The 16,091-nt window shown below is 46.3% G+C and overlaps 1 protein-coding gene across 10 annotated transcripts in view; it reads left to right on the top strand.

Annotated features, from left to right (window-relative positions):
• LOC124244249 (cytochrome c oxidase assembly factor 1 homolog) overlaps positions 1-15,862 on the top strand; it is a 91,430-nt gene extending 75,568 nt beyond the window's left edge. For 6 of the 10 annotated variants that reach the window (XM_046670715.1, XM_046670714.1, XM_046670719.1 and 3 more), the window contains 5 exons: positions 5,473-5,522; positions 7,606-7,705; positions 10,188-10,336; positions 14,050-14,126; positions 15,473-15,862. In XM_046670715.1, the coding sequence (XP_046526671.1) occupies positions 7,621-7,705; positions 10,188-10,336; positions 14,050-14,126; positions 15,473-15,572 (411 nt within the window). In that variant the 5' untranslated portion in view covers positions 5,473-5,522; positions 7,606-7,620 and the 3' untranslated portion in view covers positions 15,573-15,862. Of the gene's footprint in view, positions 1-4,548; positions 4,612-5,472; positions 5,523-6,736; positions 7,499-7,605; positions 7,706-10,187; positions 10,337-14,049; positions 14,127-15,472 lie in introns of those variants that run through there. The other 4 variants (XM_046670716.1, XM_046670717.1, XM_046670724.1 and 1 more) reach the window with 3 other exon arrangements.
• Positions 15,863-16,091: the final 229 nt, after the last annotated feature.

Genomic DNA, 16,091 nt, shown 5'->3' with positions numbered 1-16,091 from the left:
TGTGTATCTTTATAGGTGTTTTAAATGGGATTTGTAAATTCCATCAGTAGGTGGTAGCCTGGTGCCCTCTTAAACTAGATGTTGTCTTTTTTTATCTTACATTTTATTAATCTTTAAGAAATGTTAATTCTTTTTATTGGCACCGGGACCCTCTCTCCAGGTAGTCATGGTCTCCCTGGGATCACTAACATACTTTTGATAAAAAGAACATTGGACAACCCTTTATTAACCTTCTTAACTCAGCTTAACCAAGGGGGGGAGTCACTCGTGCCAGGTGCTGGCCTTGTGATTAGCCTGAGTTAAGAGGAAAAGGTCACACGAAGTTTCTCCTCTAGGAGTATTCAGTTATGCTAAGACTCCAGAGCCAAAACTCGGTTAAAAAGCTGGCACTAACGTTTTTATGCTTAATATTTAAACTGCTTAACTTCTTAGTCTTTTAGTTGTTTGGGTGCAGGGGGCGGTGTGCTTAAACAACAGCGATTTACTTGCTCCCACTTCTGGAGGCTGGAAGTTCAAGATCGAGGTGTGGGCAGGTTTGCTTTCTTCTGAGGCCTCTCTCCTTGGCTTGTTGATGGTCTCCCTGTTGCTGCCTCTTCTCATGGTTTTCTCTGTGCACCCCTGGTGTCTCTTCTTATAAGGACCCCAGTCGTACTGGATTAGAGCTTCACCCTAACGGCCTCATTTTAACATAATCACCTTTTTTTTTTTCATTTTTATCCAAGTATAATTGACAAATAAAATTGTAAGATATTTGAAATGTACACTGTGATGATTTGATATACATACATACTGTGAAAGGATTCCTCCCGTCTAGTTCATTAGCAAATCCAGCACCTCACATGTTTATTTATTTTATTGTGTTTGGTGAGAACATTTAAGTTCTTTAAATTCTTTCTTAATCTTTTATCATGTTTACTTACATGCTTTTATCTTTTTGTTTTTTGGTGTTAGCCTTTTTGACTCCCTTATCTCAAATATAATGCATTTCATTCTTTTAAAGTTTAGCCCTCTTTTATTTCTTTATTTTGCTATTCTTTTTTTCTTTAATTCTGAGTTTTTCCTCTATGTTTGGTCTTTTTGGTTTTTATGTTCCTTATCATTCATTCATTCTAATTTTAATTCTGACTGCCTTAACTTTTTCGTGTCTGTGTTCTTAAGCGTGACTCCCTCTCCTCCCCGTCCTGGTTAGATTTTGTAAAGGCCGGAAGGATGTATAGTCAGTCCTCAGCGGGGTAGTAGCAGTGGGCAGTGTCAGTCGACAACCAGGGGAGACCGCTTCTCTCCTTCTCCTCCTAGTGGTCGCTAAGTAGATTTTATATCTCTTTGTTTTGTCTTGACCCCTGAAATTATAACTTGGGGATATACTGATTAAAACAATTTCACAGAGTAGTGGAGATGTGCTCCCGGCAGATGGCTCCTGTGAACTTTTGGCGTGGCTTTGGACAGCACTTACCACCTGTATGAGGCGCTGATTGTTCTGAAATCTGTGGTCTGTAACGTGGGTTTTGTCACTCTGTGGAAAGACTGAGTCAGACAGGTGCATTTAAGCTCTCCTGTGGAATAGCTGCGTGACCATGAGCAAGTTTCAGATCCTTTCTTGAGGCTTTCTGCCTAGCTCTAAAAAGGCAAAAATAATATCTACCTTTCAGTTATTGTAAGAAATAGTAGTAGTGCCTATAGAATACCCTGCATTGTCCCTGGCCCATAGTCGTCACTCAAATGTGGGACAAGCCAGGCCAGCCATATGTCACCCAGAGGAAATGAAGCGAGTGGGTAGATTATGCCTGGAGTGGGTCTGCCCTAGCAAAGCTCAGAATGAGAGAGAACCATGGGATGTTAACAGGCCTGCCGGGAGGTCACTGGTCCTGGGGTCATGGACAGGCTTCTGGCCTTGCTCCTACTTCAGCTTCTTATAATGCCCACTTCTAGCATATTAAGATGAACCTCAGTTTTACCAATTTGGATGTGGTAGTGTAGAGAAAAGAGTCACTTTAATAAATAGTCTCAGCTTGTAAGACATATCCCAATTTCAAAAATATTACAGTGTGAGAAAAATGCCTCTTAAAAATCAAGGATTTTTGTCTGTAGTTTGGTCCATCTGTCTCAGCTGGGCTTTGGGATGATTGTCTTGCTGTGACAGTCTCCTGAGCCCACCTCTTATTAAGCTCAGGGATTTTATCTCGAGGCTTGGCAGATCTCTACTTGAGGCTCCCACCATCTCACCTGGCCCGAGGGTAGTCTGTCTCCTGTCCAGTACCGGAATCCCTGGGAAGAGGAGTCTGTTCCGTTTATTGCCACAGGCTCTGTATGTCTCAAGATGCGGTGGGGAGGTAGTGTGTGTGGCGTGGATAGAGCAATAGCTGTTTCTATTCTCTAACTTCCCAGGAGCCCCTAAAGGATCACCTGACCTGCCTTCGAAACTCAGGCCGTGTGCTGACTCTCTGTGCTTTGCTCCCGTAGACTGCTGGTTCCTAAGCTTGGCTGCATGTTAGGATCACCTGAGGAGGTTAAAAAACACGATTGCCTGGATCCCACCCCCAGTCTATTTTAATCTATCTGGGGTCTGGCCTGGACATCTGGTTTCTTTCTTAAACTCTAATGTGCAGCGAAGTTGAGATTGGACCACCTGACTCCTTTCACCCTTCCCTGGTCAGCTGCTGCCTGTGGCTGGAACCCTTTGGCTGCCCAGAGCATCTGTCTGACAGATTGCACTTTGGCTCCAGAAAGAGGTTCTGTACTTCAAAGAAATTTTGTTAACCATTGGCCTTTGAGAGCCGAAGTCACCCTGTGTGTGTCTGAGCAGAGCTACAGGACTGCTTTCTGGAGAGACGCTGCCTGGACTTCGTTCCCCCACTTCCGTGGTTAACCAGCCCCTTAATTTTCAAAGCAGGTCTCAACCCTTTCCCCTTGGTTGACTGTAAAGCAAAAAGATCTTCCCTTAATTGGCTGCCTAGTAGACTGAGTTTGAGTTTCTTGCAGATTTTCACATCAAATTTTAAATATTTCAATTCTTATAGGAAGCTTAGATCTAAAACGTTCCTGGAGGTGGCCTAAAATCTTTCTCGTTGTCTTTTTGATTTTGTGTGTGTGTGTGTGAGGTTAGGGGTCTACTGAACACTCTCTTCAAAAAGACAGCTGACGGTGCAGGTGAACTGCAGCTGGTTAAGAAGGGGCCGGGGCTGAGCCCCTGTTCTGCCTTCTGCTCCCAAAGCCCTCACCCCTCTGATGCACAGAGCGGCTCCCTGGAGACCAGATGGATTGTCACTGCCTTCTCTCTCCACTGAATCAAGGTGGCCCCTCAGAGTCCCACTGAGTCCTCACTGTTATGGCCACTTGTGAAATTCTGTGTACGTTTTTTCTTGGATTGTGATTGTGGCTTTCATTATGGGATGTTATAAAAATAGTCATTTGAAAATTGTGAACTTAAAAAAAAGACTAGGGATGTTGTGTGCAACACCAGCCGCTTCAGAGAATCCCTTTCTGAGCATGCGTGGGAGAGAGCTTTCCCGGGCTTCTTGTGCTATTAGGAAATGTTGTTTTCCTCCTTGGCTGCTGATTCATGTGACCCCATGGACACCCTGGGCCCTGTAGCTGCTCAGGCTTCCCTTTCTCCTGAGCAGGTTGGCAGCTCAGTGTCAAGTCTGTGGCTGCCTTGAGGAAGTACCTGTTGCATCAGAGTGTGGTTTTGTGCACTAACTTTACCCCAGCTGTATTTCTCTTTTTAAAATTATTTTCCATTTGTCTTCATTTCCTCATCCATTTATTTCCTTCTCTTCTGAAGTGTGTATCCTTGTTAGCCCCATCATCCTTTTTCGAATGAGCTGGTGTACAAATTAGCACATAAATAAGAATTATTCTAAATATTTTAAGAAATCATCCTTTTGATCCACTCTGGCTACTTCGGTCTTAGCTCTTGGTTCTGCTGTCTGCTGCAAGGGTCTCTTGGCTGTCCTGCTCTATCCCTTCTCCCCATCTGCCCACCTCTGTGTCCCAGAGATCTTTCTGCAGCCCCTCAGCAGCAGAGTGGAGCCCAGCAGCCCAGGGTAGATGGCCTTTCTTAGCAGTAACTCCCTCCATTTCCAGACCGATTTCCTGTGGCTCCCCACCGGCTCCCCATACTTTTGCACCTCTTGTTTCTGCCTCTCTGCCACTGCTTGCCATTTCCACTGATCTGAAGCCCTTCTCCCACTTCTTCCCCTTTCTCTTTTCAGAGTCAGTTTCCTCTGTGAAACCTCTTCTGATCCCCTCCGGGCAGGGCTGACCGCTTCCCGGATGTTGCTTCCTCTCCTGGTGCCCACACCTGGGTCTGGTGGCACTAACCAGGCTGCTGCTCGCCCACAGGTGCCTTTGTGCAAATTTGAAAAAGACTGCTCCCCCTCAGCTTTTTTGAGACACTTTATAGAACTTCCAACTGTTTCAAAACGGTCTTAATGTATGAGTCTAGGATATTTACCCTGTGAGTGGCGCCCTGCTAGGGCTGTGCTGTGCCCAACCGCACAGCTGTACTCTATGGCTCTAATTATTGTGAATTGTCTGTATTCTCTGCAGCACTGTCTGTCTGAGCAGCGCAGGCCCTCAACAACCATTTGCTAAGTGAAAGAAAGAACGAAGGTACAAATACATGCCATGCTCTCGTCTGGAGAAATAGTAGGGAAGGCATACCTGACAAGGCCTGTTGCACCAAACGTTATGAATATATTGTAATTCAGAGACATTTGCTTTTCACATTTCAGTATTTATGAAGTCAGCAGAAATCTTAAAGTTGGTGTATCACAGAGGTTGAGAGCACAGACCCCGGAGCTAGACTGCCTGGGTCTGAATCCCAGTTCTGTCACTTATATACTTCTTTGTGAGACTTCTGGCACCTTTCCTAACCCCTCTGTGCCTCAGTTTGCTCATCTGTAAAATGGGGATGATAGCAGTAGTTCCTCCTTCATGGGGTTGTTGTGAGAATTAAATGAATTATTATATGTACAGTCCTTGGAATAGTACCAGGCACATCATAGTAAGAGATGATGTGTTCTCTGTTATCATCAGTATTATTAAAGGCTATGTCTACATTTAGTATACCATTGTTTCTGTTTAACCTTGAGAAGCTGTTTTAATCCATGGTATACATCTTGTATTGAGAGCATCTTGTGTGGGCGGGTGCTGACTGGCCCCTGATTGTGTGCGCTGCAGTCACACACCTGCGCCGCCCCCGCCCACACGATTTTCTGGTTGCTGCAACGAAAGATACACTGCATAGACAGGAAACCAAGAGGCTGTGTTTTTCTTCTTAATATGGCCAAAGAGAAAGGGGAGAAAACAAGGGCCTTTTACAGACAAGGCTAGTTTTAGAATTTAAACTTAACGTCTTGCTCCTGTTCTGAAGCTTGGATTAATAATACATCTTGGCTGTATAAAAGTAGAAACCAGAGAGAATTGCGTTTGAAAAAGTGATTTTAATGTAAAATCTTTATCTGATTGCAGGACAACTTTCCTTTGATTTTCAAGAAAGCTGTGCTACGAAGTAGCAAAAGGTAATGAATGTTCCCAAACCAAGTGCCCCATTAGAACCCACGAGGGTGTCCTCAAGTTGAACAGTAGGTGACAGTTGCTCTCTGACTGGTGGTGGGCTTCTCCTGGCCTTCGGTGGCACTTGTGGCTGTGACATCACATGAGGGCTGGGGGCTGTTCTTTGCATTGTTCAGGATGCTTCTTCCCTTGCATCGCAACGCTGCCTTTAGAAACTACAGCCTGTGGGAGGCTCTGCGTAACTCGTGCTCACTGCCCCACCCTGCTGAGCTCCCCTTCACATTAAGCAAGATCTGACTAATGCATTCTTTGCAGATGCTCTGACCCTTTTCATTATGAGACTAAATGGCTTTTCCCAGATCACATTATTGTAATTGACTTTACACTCCACTCTGATAAATACTCTTATGTACTATACAGCAGCGGCCGAAACTTTCACAGCAGATGCAGTACGTTTGTCTGGGGTTTCGGCAGCCTTTTCTTAGTTGAGCAAAACAGTATATGTAAGTAAATAAGACAAAAATGATCTAAAACTTCACCTCCCTAGTTAGATAAGTTGATCAAAACCCTTTATATACATAAATCTGGATTCAGTATTATTCTGGTCAACTTTAGCCCTATCCAAGGACGTGTTTAATTATCAGTTCTTAGAAAGAATAATCCACGTGAAGAGCTTTCTCCAACAGGCTTTCTTATGGATTCATTTGCCTCAGGTTTCAGAAATGATAGGTAGACAGTTGTTGTTACTCTCCGTATTCTAGAAGGTGGCGAAGCGGATAGTGAGAGTGTGTTTATCTGGACTCACAGGTCTGGCTGGTGGAGGAACTAGCTTTCTACCCAGTTCTTTTGCACAGCAATGCCTCAGACCCCTTTAGGTCACATTAAAGCCTTTATTTTCTAAAGAAGCACATAAAATCTAAGGTTAAATCTTCAAATGGGGACATAAACACTTATAGTCATCTTTTCCTTTACTAAAGCTGAAATTTCCGTCTCTGCCCCAAATCTCATTTCTTTTTGGAGAAATGGCTTCAAAGACAGACAAAGAGGAATTTACCTAAATCTCACCTTGGGTGAGGACACCCTGATGCAGCTTGGGTGGTCACAGCAGACTGGAAGTCCTCAGGAAGACTGACTCACAAATGTATTTTGTTAGGTTTTTTTTGTTTTTAATTGGGGCGGTTGTCAACATTTAGAACTCGGGCAATTTCACATAAAAGACCTCTTGAAAAACTGGAAGATCCTTCCAGACTTGGCCCACATGGCCGCAGTTAGCTGGAGCCGGGTGAAGCTGCCCCTTGGCTGGGCTGTGTGTGCCTCACTTTTCAAGGTCAGCTCTCATTGATGTGACTTGTCTGGCCCTCTGGGCATTTGACTTGTGACCCCCGATCCCAGCCACTGTCCTACTCTGTTTTATGGCCGAGTATCTTACAGCCTTCCAGAGAGGCCCAGGCCGGGAGTGAGCAGTGGTAAATGGCCACCAGGAAGGAGGATAATTGGCTCCATCGAGGCCCACATGCTGCTCCTAGCCCCACCCGGGCTTTCAGGGGACAGGAGTTAAGGCCAGGGTGGTATGGGTGTGCTGAATTTGCTGAGCTGGCTCCTCTCCATCTCTTCATTCAGTCTGAAAGTCATGACCACAGTTTCCTCATCCAGGGGGTGGGACATCTTTCAAAATATGAAAGAAAGCAGCCAGTGACCACTCTGGCCCATTCGTAGGCTTACAAGACCAGCTATTGCAGCAAAAGGATAAGCTTCCTGTTTACCAGCCGGCCTGAGACAAAGTGGTTGTGCTTCCTGGCAGTGAGGGACTTGGCACACAGGCTGGGTTCTGTCTGTCAGGACGGCAGGGCTGAATGCTTGCTCTGTGCTCGGCCGTCACCCCCATGGCCTGGATCCTGGATGCAGGCCACCCTCGGGAGGGCACTTTTGCTTTGGCTCCAGAACCGGCCCTGGTGTTCTGCAAGGAAGCAAATGAGGGAAGGTGGCCTCACCTCCTTGCTCACTTCCTCCTTAGCTTTCCTTTCCCTGTGGGGCCCAATCCAGGCACAAACCTGAATCTAACGAGAAATTCGCCTCTTTTTTTTTAAGTCTCCAGGAAGCAGGATGTCAATGCCTCTGCAGAAACTGGTCCTTTTTGGCAGCATGGTGGCTGGTGGGAGCTGCACCCTGATATATTACCTTATACAGAGTGAGTGTCCAGTGAGCCGCCTGAGGCGTGGCTGCCTCCTGGTTCTCCTGTCCCTGTTTCTCCATCAAAGGAAATGCTTCCGATGCTTTAAGCAGATCAGAGAAAGGAGGGGAGGGCTGTATTTAGAAGCTGGTACACCATTCCATTGGCTATAGCTTCCCCCTTATCCTGTAATCCCAGTTTTTCCAGGAGCCCCAGATGCAGATAAAAGACCAGGATTCATTTGTGTAAGAAGTCTTGCAAAAAGCAAGGAGATCTGTCAAGATTTCCAAGATTACACGAAGAACAGAGGGAAGGGACAGACCAGATGGTTCCCAGGTGGAGAACACTGGCTGTTTCTCAAGTGTCGTCAGCCTGTTTGCCCTCCCATTCTCTGCTGCTGATTGAGTAGAGGAGGAGACCTTGAGCAAGGGACCCTGGCGAAAGCACAAAATAAAAGCTGTCCAGGATGGGAAAACCCTGACAGATGCTGCTTCCAGCCCCACTGTACCCAAATTTGAATTTGTAAAGACAGGCCACAATCATTGTGAGCAGCCAAGACATTTAAGGTCATTTCAATGCTACTGGTTGCGAAGCAGCCAGCAGTTTTTCTAGACTGACTTCTTTGAAGCTCCTTTCTGCCCGCCCAGCTTGGCTTCTCACGCTGACTCTGCAGCGTTTTCACTTCCTGCCAGGGTGTTTCACCAGCAGACAGGCAAACAGAGCGCTGTGTCCTCTCCGCACCTTCCTTCAGAGTTGGCCCAGAGGGCCCTGGGTCTAGAGGTGGCCCAGGAGGAGCATTCCCAGGGATAATGCAGACTGGGATAGCTCAGCCTCCGCTCCCCTCTGCCAAAGGGACAGAGGCAGGATACGAAAGGAATGGGCGCATTTCATGGGCAGGGGACTGACAGCCTTTTCCCCTTAGGAGGCTGGAGTCGGCTCTGCAGCCTCTACCTGCATTGAGTCCCAGCTCCAGCTCTTGACAAGCTATGTGGCCTTGTCGGGGAGTCCATCACCTTCCTGGGCCTCGGTCAGCTTATCTGTGCGATGAGGGATAATATTAGTGCCTATGCAGAAAGTTGCGAAAATTAAATAAATCTCACAACCTGTGAGATATTGAGAATTGTGAGGTATATGAAATACTGAGAACCATGCCCAGCCTTGGAAATCACTCAGTGAAGTTTAGCTGTCTGGACCCAGCACCTGCTTCTCCTTTGCCTGTCATGGCTGGCACCTCATTTACACCCGCAGCATCCGCTGCCACCTGCCCCAGTCCTGGGAAGCTGCACAGGATGGCCTTCTCCCTGTCCTCTCCAGGCTCAAGCCCTTTCCCTTCCATAGCTATGACTGGGCCGTGGAGGGGAGCTCCTCTTGTTGCCGAACCAAAAACTCTACTTGGGAAGCCTGCTTTTGCTCTCTCCCTGGGGCAGCTGGTCATACCTTACACGTCAGGGAGGTGCTTCCTGGAGTTCCTAGATGCCATCGGGCCAGGAGCGTTCCTGAAACTGAGAGTAGTTTATTAGCTTTATCTACATAAATGTTGGCTTAAATCTATAAACTTGACAAATTACCATCTTTATGTCCTGTTTCTTGGCCCATGCGTTTTGTTGTTATGGATATTGTGGTCTATTTTATGCTGGTTTATCAGGACCGTCATCTTAGTGGAAGGAGCAGTGTTTAGAAGTCAAGAGTCATAGATGCAGGCCCCAGCTCTGCTGTGGACTACCTGTATCACTTTGAGCAAGTCATGGAATTGTGGACCTTAAATAGCCAGTTATTTCTCCAGAAAAATTGAGTTTATTCAGGATCAGCAAAGAATTGCAATTAAGGGTCTGCAACCATAGCAAACCACATGCAAGTCCTGAGCAGCAAGGGGAAGAGAAACTTTTCAAGATGGGAAGAGGAAGTTGGGAGGGCTATTGTAAGCAGAGTGCCTTGGAGGAGACTGAGAGTTCCAAGTGTAGTGGCCTTTCATTGGCTGAGTTGTGACCATCTCTCATTGGCTGAGCTTCTTGCCAATCAAGAAGAGGAAGTCTTTCTTCTTCCTGTTGGTCTCTGCTACCAACTTAGGGCAGGAAAGCTCTCCCTTTTCCCTCCTGACCTCAGTTTAATGAGGTTTCTGTTTATTAATTTCCACAGGATCATCGGACTTTAGAACTGTAAGCAAAGTTAGAGAAGATCTGATAGACCCCTCAGATGAAGAAATGAGGCAGTGAAGAAGGCGAGGAAGTGAGGGATGGAGAAGTTGAGGCACAGACAGGTCAAGGACCTTGCCCAGGATCATCTGCCACATCCCCACAGACACTGACTTTCTGCACTTTGGTTTTGGAGTCTCAAAAATGGCCAGTTTAGAGTAGATGGTTCCTAATTGTTCTCCCACCCATAAACTGCACATCAGTTTGTTTCCACGCTGTACCTGAATTGTATCGTTTAACTTTCTGCAGAGAGTCCACCTGACCAAGTTCAATAAAGAAAAGTAAATGAACAACTGTCTTTCCCCCAGAAGCTTTTTCCAGGGCTTCCTATTACCAGTCAGCGCTGGAGCAGCTGCACAGCCACCCCGAGGCTCTGGAAGCTCTGGGCCCTCCCCTCAGCGTGCACTATCTCCACCTCACCGACAGGTACAACTTCGTGGACATTGCCGATGCCCAGGTAACGTGCTCCCTGGGAACTGCAGGCCAGGGTCCTGCGGAAGTCGAGGGTGGGAAAATCCACTTTGTAAACTGCCACTAGGTATTACGTAGCACCTTTTTCAAAAGCACCGTGGATTAATTTATTTTCATACATTTTTCCTCCTTTCCGGGGAATGGATGTGGAGGGAATGCAGTGTTTGTACTCATGTCCCCGTCCTGAACCGACAGTCGTGGAGGAGTGGCCAGTGGTACTTTGCCTTCGCTTCCACTTTGAACTTGAAGTACATCCACAGCCCGTCAACGCTCATTCCAACATAAGCAACTCTTTACACTCCAGTTTTAAAGCTTAGTTATTGACATTGCTTCCATGGAGTGCCAGTCCATTTTATCAGCTGTAGCTTACCCTCTTTTATAGTTCAGCTGATAAAGCTCACCTGAATGTAAAATGCATTAGTTCTTCTGTGTAACAAGTGTGTGGAGCACGTGCTGCGGTAGAGAGAGGATTCCAGGCTGGATGGGGCGTGCAGGGACGTGGAGGCTGTCAGGGAGTTCACAGTTTAGAACTCCTGAATAAGAGAGGCTGAAACAACCGCTGTGGTGGAGGCCCAGAGGCGGGGAGCACTGGGAGATTGCTGTGGAGAAGAGGCAGGCCAGGCTGAGCAGCAGCATGCACGAGATGGCACGTCGCTGTGCTCCCTGCCAGGGCACCTCAGCCGAGGTGCAGGCTGCCGAGGGTGTGGGCAGGTGGGATGGGCTGGGGCATCTCGAGGCCATGACATCATTCTGTGAGGCGAGCGTGCTTGAGTTAGTGGCCAGCAGAAGCCCTGGAGTATTTTGAGGATAAGGGTGAGATGATCTGACCTAGTTTATATTTTGCTAGTATTGTTTTTATTATTTTTAATGGCAATAGTTTTATTGGGATTTTTTTCTAACTACAAAAGCAATTCATGCTCAAGTATTGTGATAAAAATATTTGATCTGGTTTTAAAAGAAGGAAAATTGAGGCAGATTAGCAGTGTGCAGGGACTGGATTCAGGGAACCACCTTTGGGAGAGCACTGTGGCCAGGAGGTATGCAGTGGTGAGAGCGTCAGCCAGTGCTGTGCCCTGGAGAAACGAGAAATGTCTGAGGAGGCTGTCCTGGTGGCCCGGTGACAACTGTGGCCAGGTGCTGGGACTGGTAACAGTTTTGTATCAGCAGAGGGATGAGGCAAAGGCCATGCTCTGATGTTCAACGTGAGTGAGTGGGAAGATGGCAGTGCCGCTGAGTGAGACAGGAACCCAGGAGGGAAAAGGGAAGGGGGGATATGTGTTTAGTGCCCGCCCTGTGCCAGATGGCCTTATGTGCTTTGTCACCAAATCCCTCACAGTGTGGTGTGGCTCCTCTGTACTTCCCCATCTCTGGTCACCTGGCTGGATCCTTGCAAGCATGAGAACTCGGAAGGCCAGGGTTTGGGTCCAGTTGTTCACTGTCTCTCAGCACAGAGCACAGGGCCCGGCTTAGGTGCTCAGGAAGCCTGATGGTGCCTTTGCTAAGGGCAGGTTGATGCAGGATCAGTTCCATGATCCAGTGCCCCCTTGCGTGGTTGACGCCATGGTGGTTTTGATGGGGAACCTCCTCTGGTCAGATCCGGCTTTCACTTTGGCCCAGTCTTCTAGCACATTCCAGCTGTGTGGAGAGGGCTTCTCCCTGGGCTTCCCTGCAGCCCAGGGCCCTTGGCAGCACCGGGATGGTATTGGCTGTGGTGCTGGGTCTGGGCCTCTGCTGCTGCCAAACACTGTGACTCCATGGTGGCAGGAGTTCGCGGTCTGCTGCCCCAGCCCTTTCTCTTCCAGTGTATAGAGTATGGTTGACATTCTCTCAGGTTTTTCACTTCCTTCCTTCACAATCAGCTGTTTGTAAGGATGCCTGTGTACAACGCATGCTGTCTTATCCCAAAGTCCACTATTTGTAGTTCCTGTATTTTGTCCAGGGTGAGAGGATTTGGTTGTTCATGAGGTAGTTGTCATGTGGAAGGATTTTTCCCCAAGCGTATATGTGAAATGGTCACTCTTCACGAACACTTTGGTGGCAGACACTCCTGCTTACTCTTTGGCACCATCTGGCCTGTGACGTGCCTTGTCCACTCACAGAGATGCGCTGCCCAAAGTTCAGATGTTGACCCCTCAGTGTTTGCTGTTCTTCAAAATCTGACTTACTTGTGCCCTTTTCTTTCCCTTTGTTTTTGGTTTTCCTTTAGCATGCAGAGATGCTAGGGTGTGCTCTGTTGCTTAATTTTATAACCCCCTGAGAAGAGCTACAGCTTGATTCCAAAAGTGGAACCCTGAAGAGTCGTTTGAGTGTGACTAGGTGACTGTGGAGCCACCATCCCAAAGCCTGTGTCTTCTTTAGAATGTGTTTAAATAAGTGAAAGAGAGAATTTTGGAAAACACAAATGTGTGTGTACCAAAGCAGTTTTTTCTCTAGGTGCCATGTTGGAATGGGTGAAATATGCCAGCTCAGCCCATGGAAGTTCCTTTGGCCGTCACCTGTGGCACAGGAGGGCCCTGGGAGGCGCCCGAGGACAGGCTTCCTGGTTACCACATTGTGGCCCGTTCTCAAGGCTCAAACCATCTTTAGTTTTCACTCAGAAACCAAAAATACTACATTCAGTGTTTTTCTAAATAGGAGCATTAGCAAGCAGCAGCTCACTCTGAGGCCCTGGGCCCACTCCCCTGGCTCAGGGCGTGGTGGCGTCTGCGCCGTGTCCCCAGAGGGATGAGTGCCATCCACGCTGGCTGGGGACACAGACCTAACCCAGAACTCCTTGTCGTCTCTCCCAAATGAGCCTTCACGTACTTTCCGGAGAGCCTGTTCTTTGTAGTCCAGACCAAAGTGTGTACCAATTTGCCAATAGTTTCCCCTTTTAAACTGTGGACTTTTTTTTTTTTTCCTGTTTTATTATGAAAAGTTTCAAACATACAGAAAAGAGGAAAGAATTTATGCTGTGGTGCCCATATAGCTGCTCCCTGGATCCTACAGTTAGTATTTTGCTCAGTTTACTTTATTCCACACCTCTTCTTCTAGCCATATCTCTGTTTGTCCGTGAACCCATCTCATTTTCAAACACCCTTATGCTCATGAATTTTAGCAAATGTATCCACCTGTGTAACTGATCCCCTGTCTAGATGGAGACTATTCCCCTCACCCTGGAGGCCCCTCCTGCTCTTCCCAGTTGGTCCCCTCAATCCCCCAGCCCCTCCAAAGGCAGTCGCTCTTCTGACATTTTTTTCCAGCGTAGTTTAGCCTGTTCTAGAACATGGAATCATGCATTATATACTCTTGGGAAAGGCTCTTTCACTCAGCGTGTTTTTGATAATTTGTGTTGTTGCATGTATCAGTAGTTTGTTCTATTTTAACAGTGGATTTTTGAATAATTGTTGTTAAGTACTAAGAGCATTGAGTTTTGTGCATAAGTCCTCATTGCCAGACAGGAGGCCCTCCTCAATGGCGATCAGTGGTCGATGGCAGTCCTGCCATTGACCTCCTCAAACCATCCAAAGAGGGGGGGACATTTGGAGGGAGACAGAAGGAAAAATCAGGTGAATTCTCCAGCAAGGCTCAAGTTAGAAAACAACCAGATTCTGTGGATAATCACTGAATTTTATAGGGTTAGCTCTAGAAAGCATCAGTTTGTCATCTCTTGAGAGGACAACACCATATCCAATTATATCTCTCCTTTTACACCCCCAGTTGAAGATTCCTGTGTCTGGATCCAAGTCAGAGGGCCATCTCTATGTCAGCTCATCCAGAGATGCCCCCTTTAAGAGGTATTATGGGAAGGTGGGTGGGAATGGAGAACAGGAGGAGAACCTTCTGATGGAAACAATCTTGATTCCCATTTTCGTTTGTAATTGTATGATTACAGTAATAAGAATTAGTTTTTCAAAGACTGCAAAGTTTCATGGCCTGGGCACCAAGCCCGGGCTTTGGCTCCTGGCTCCGTCCTGACATTTCATCCAGGACAGTCTTCTGACGCGTCCTCTCCTGCTGCTGCTCAGTTTGAAGAACTTTACAGCTACGGTGGTCCAGGTCAACAATAATTTGATGCCATGTTACAGCTTCTGACACTGCTGCCTCAGTCGTTACCAGTGAATGAAGGCATGGGTTTCTGTTCCAGAATTATTCATCACATTCTTTGTATAAGCTCTCCACCCTGTTAATTGGCCTTTCTTGTCTGGTTGCCAATAGCTGCATTCACTCACTTCCCCCGGGAAGCCTCGCTCAGAGATGTTTGCTGTTTAGCCAGGATGTGTTTTAATTCCCGAGGACAAAAGGAGCAGGCAGCTCTTAGGCAGCCCCCACCTGGCTTCCCCTGGGCTCCTTGACCCCTGAGCCTGGGCTTAGTGGAGGAGCTGGCCAAGTTCCAGCCAAGAGTGAAAGGTCGACATGCATTCTGAGACGGGGACTAAACTGCTCCTTCTCTTTCCTGCCGGCCTTTCCATTGACCGGCGCTCATTCATTGTTGAACTTGCTTGACAGTGATGCTGGTTAAGTAACAAGAGCCCGTAATAAAATCTTAAAATGTTAATAAGGCAGCTCTAACATAAAATACTATTTAAAACATTTTAAGACATTATTCCAAACAACTGCTTCTTTTCCTTTTTGAGCATATCTTTTGCCTCAGTGTTCCATTGATTAGAGACTATACATTTTTTTTTTTACTGATTTGAATAATTTTAAATATATTTTCTTTTTTTTTCTTGGTCAGTCTGGCTAATGGTTTGTTAATTTGTAAACAACTTTTGGTTTCGTTGATTGCATGTATTCTCTCTCACTTATTTCTGTTCCAAACTATATTATTTCCTTCCTGCTTCTTGCTTTGACTGCATTTGTTAGTTTTAGTATCTTGTGTTTTCATTTGCATTCATCATCAAATATTTAAAACTTTTCCTTGTAAGTTTTTCTTTGATTCATTGGTTGTTTGGAAGAATATTGTTTGTTACAATTATTTGTTAATTTCCCAAATCTCCTTCTTTTTTTAAAAAATATTTTGTTTATTTAAACTAAAAAAAAAGCTGACATTTCTCCCACTCCGCCTCTGGCACCCACCCATCTGTTCTGTGTGTCTCTGAGCTTGGTTTTGGTTTCTATCCTTTTGATTTCTTTCTGTCAGGTGGCACCTTCAGGAGGTCTTCTTACAGCTCAAGGATGGTCAGCAGATTCCTGTGTTCAAGCGCAGTGCGGAGAATGGTGATGAAGGGAAAAAGGACTGAAGGTGATCAGAAAGACCCGGCTTTCTCCAAGCATGGCCTTCCCTCATCACCATGTACCCTCCAGGGCCGCGAGCCAGTTTTCCAGCCACCAGGGGCATGATTGTGTGTGCTGGCATATGGTGATTCTGCTGTAATTCTAATTTGACCACAATGAACACTATTGTGGTTTTTTTATTTAATCAGAAAGAAACTCACTCTGTTTATAAGAATTTATTTGAAAGTTCTGTATATAAAAGCAAAGCACAGAATAAAAGGAATCAGTGTGAATAATAAAATGCTTGTTGACTTTTTCTAGTTCTCATCTTTCTTTTCTTTTCCTCTCCCCACACCCTCCCCATCGTTTTCAGCCCCATCAGTGAGAAGACCCGAGGTTTGCTAGCAGTGAAGAGGTTTTTAATTGTTCACATTAGAATGTTGAGGAGGAACTCTACCCTGAATTCATGTTGTTAAGTAGCTTGTGGACATTCTCAGTCATTTTGGAATATTGTTTTTGCTTCATTGTTGTTTTATCTTCTTATT

This window comes from Equus quagga, chromosome 8, assembly GCF_021613505.1.
Source record: "Equus quagga isolate Etosha38 chromosome 8, UCLA_HA_Equagga_1.0, whole genome shotgun sequence".
NCBI lineage: Eukaryota > Metazoa > Chordata > Mammalia > Perissodactyla > Equidae > Equus > Equus quagga.
This window is presented reverse-complemented; position numbering and strand designations above follow the sequence as displayed.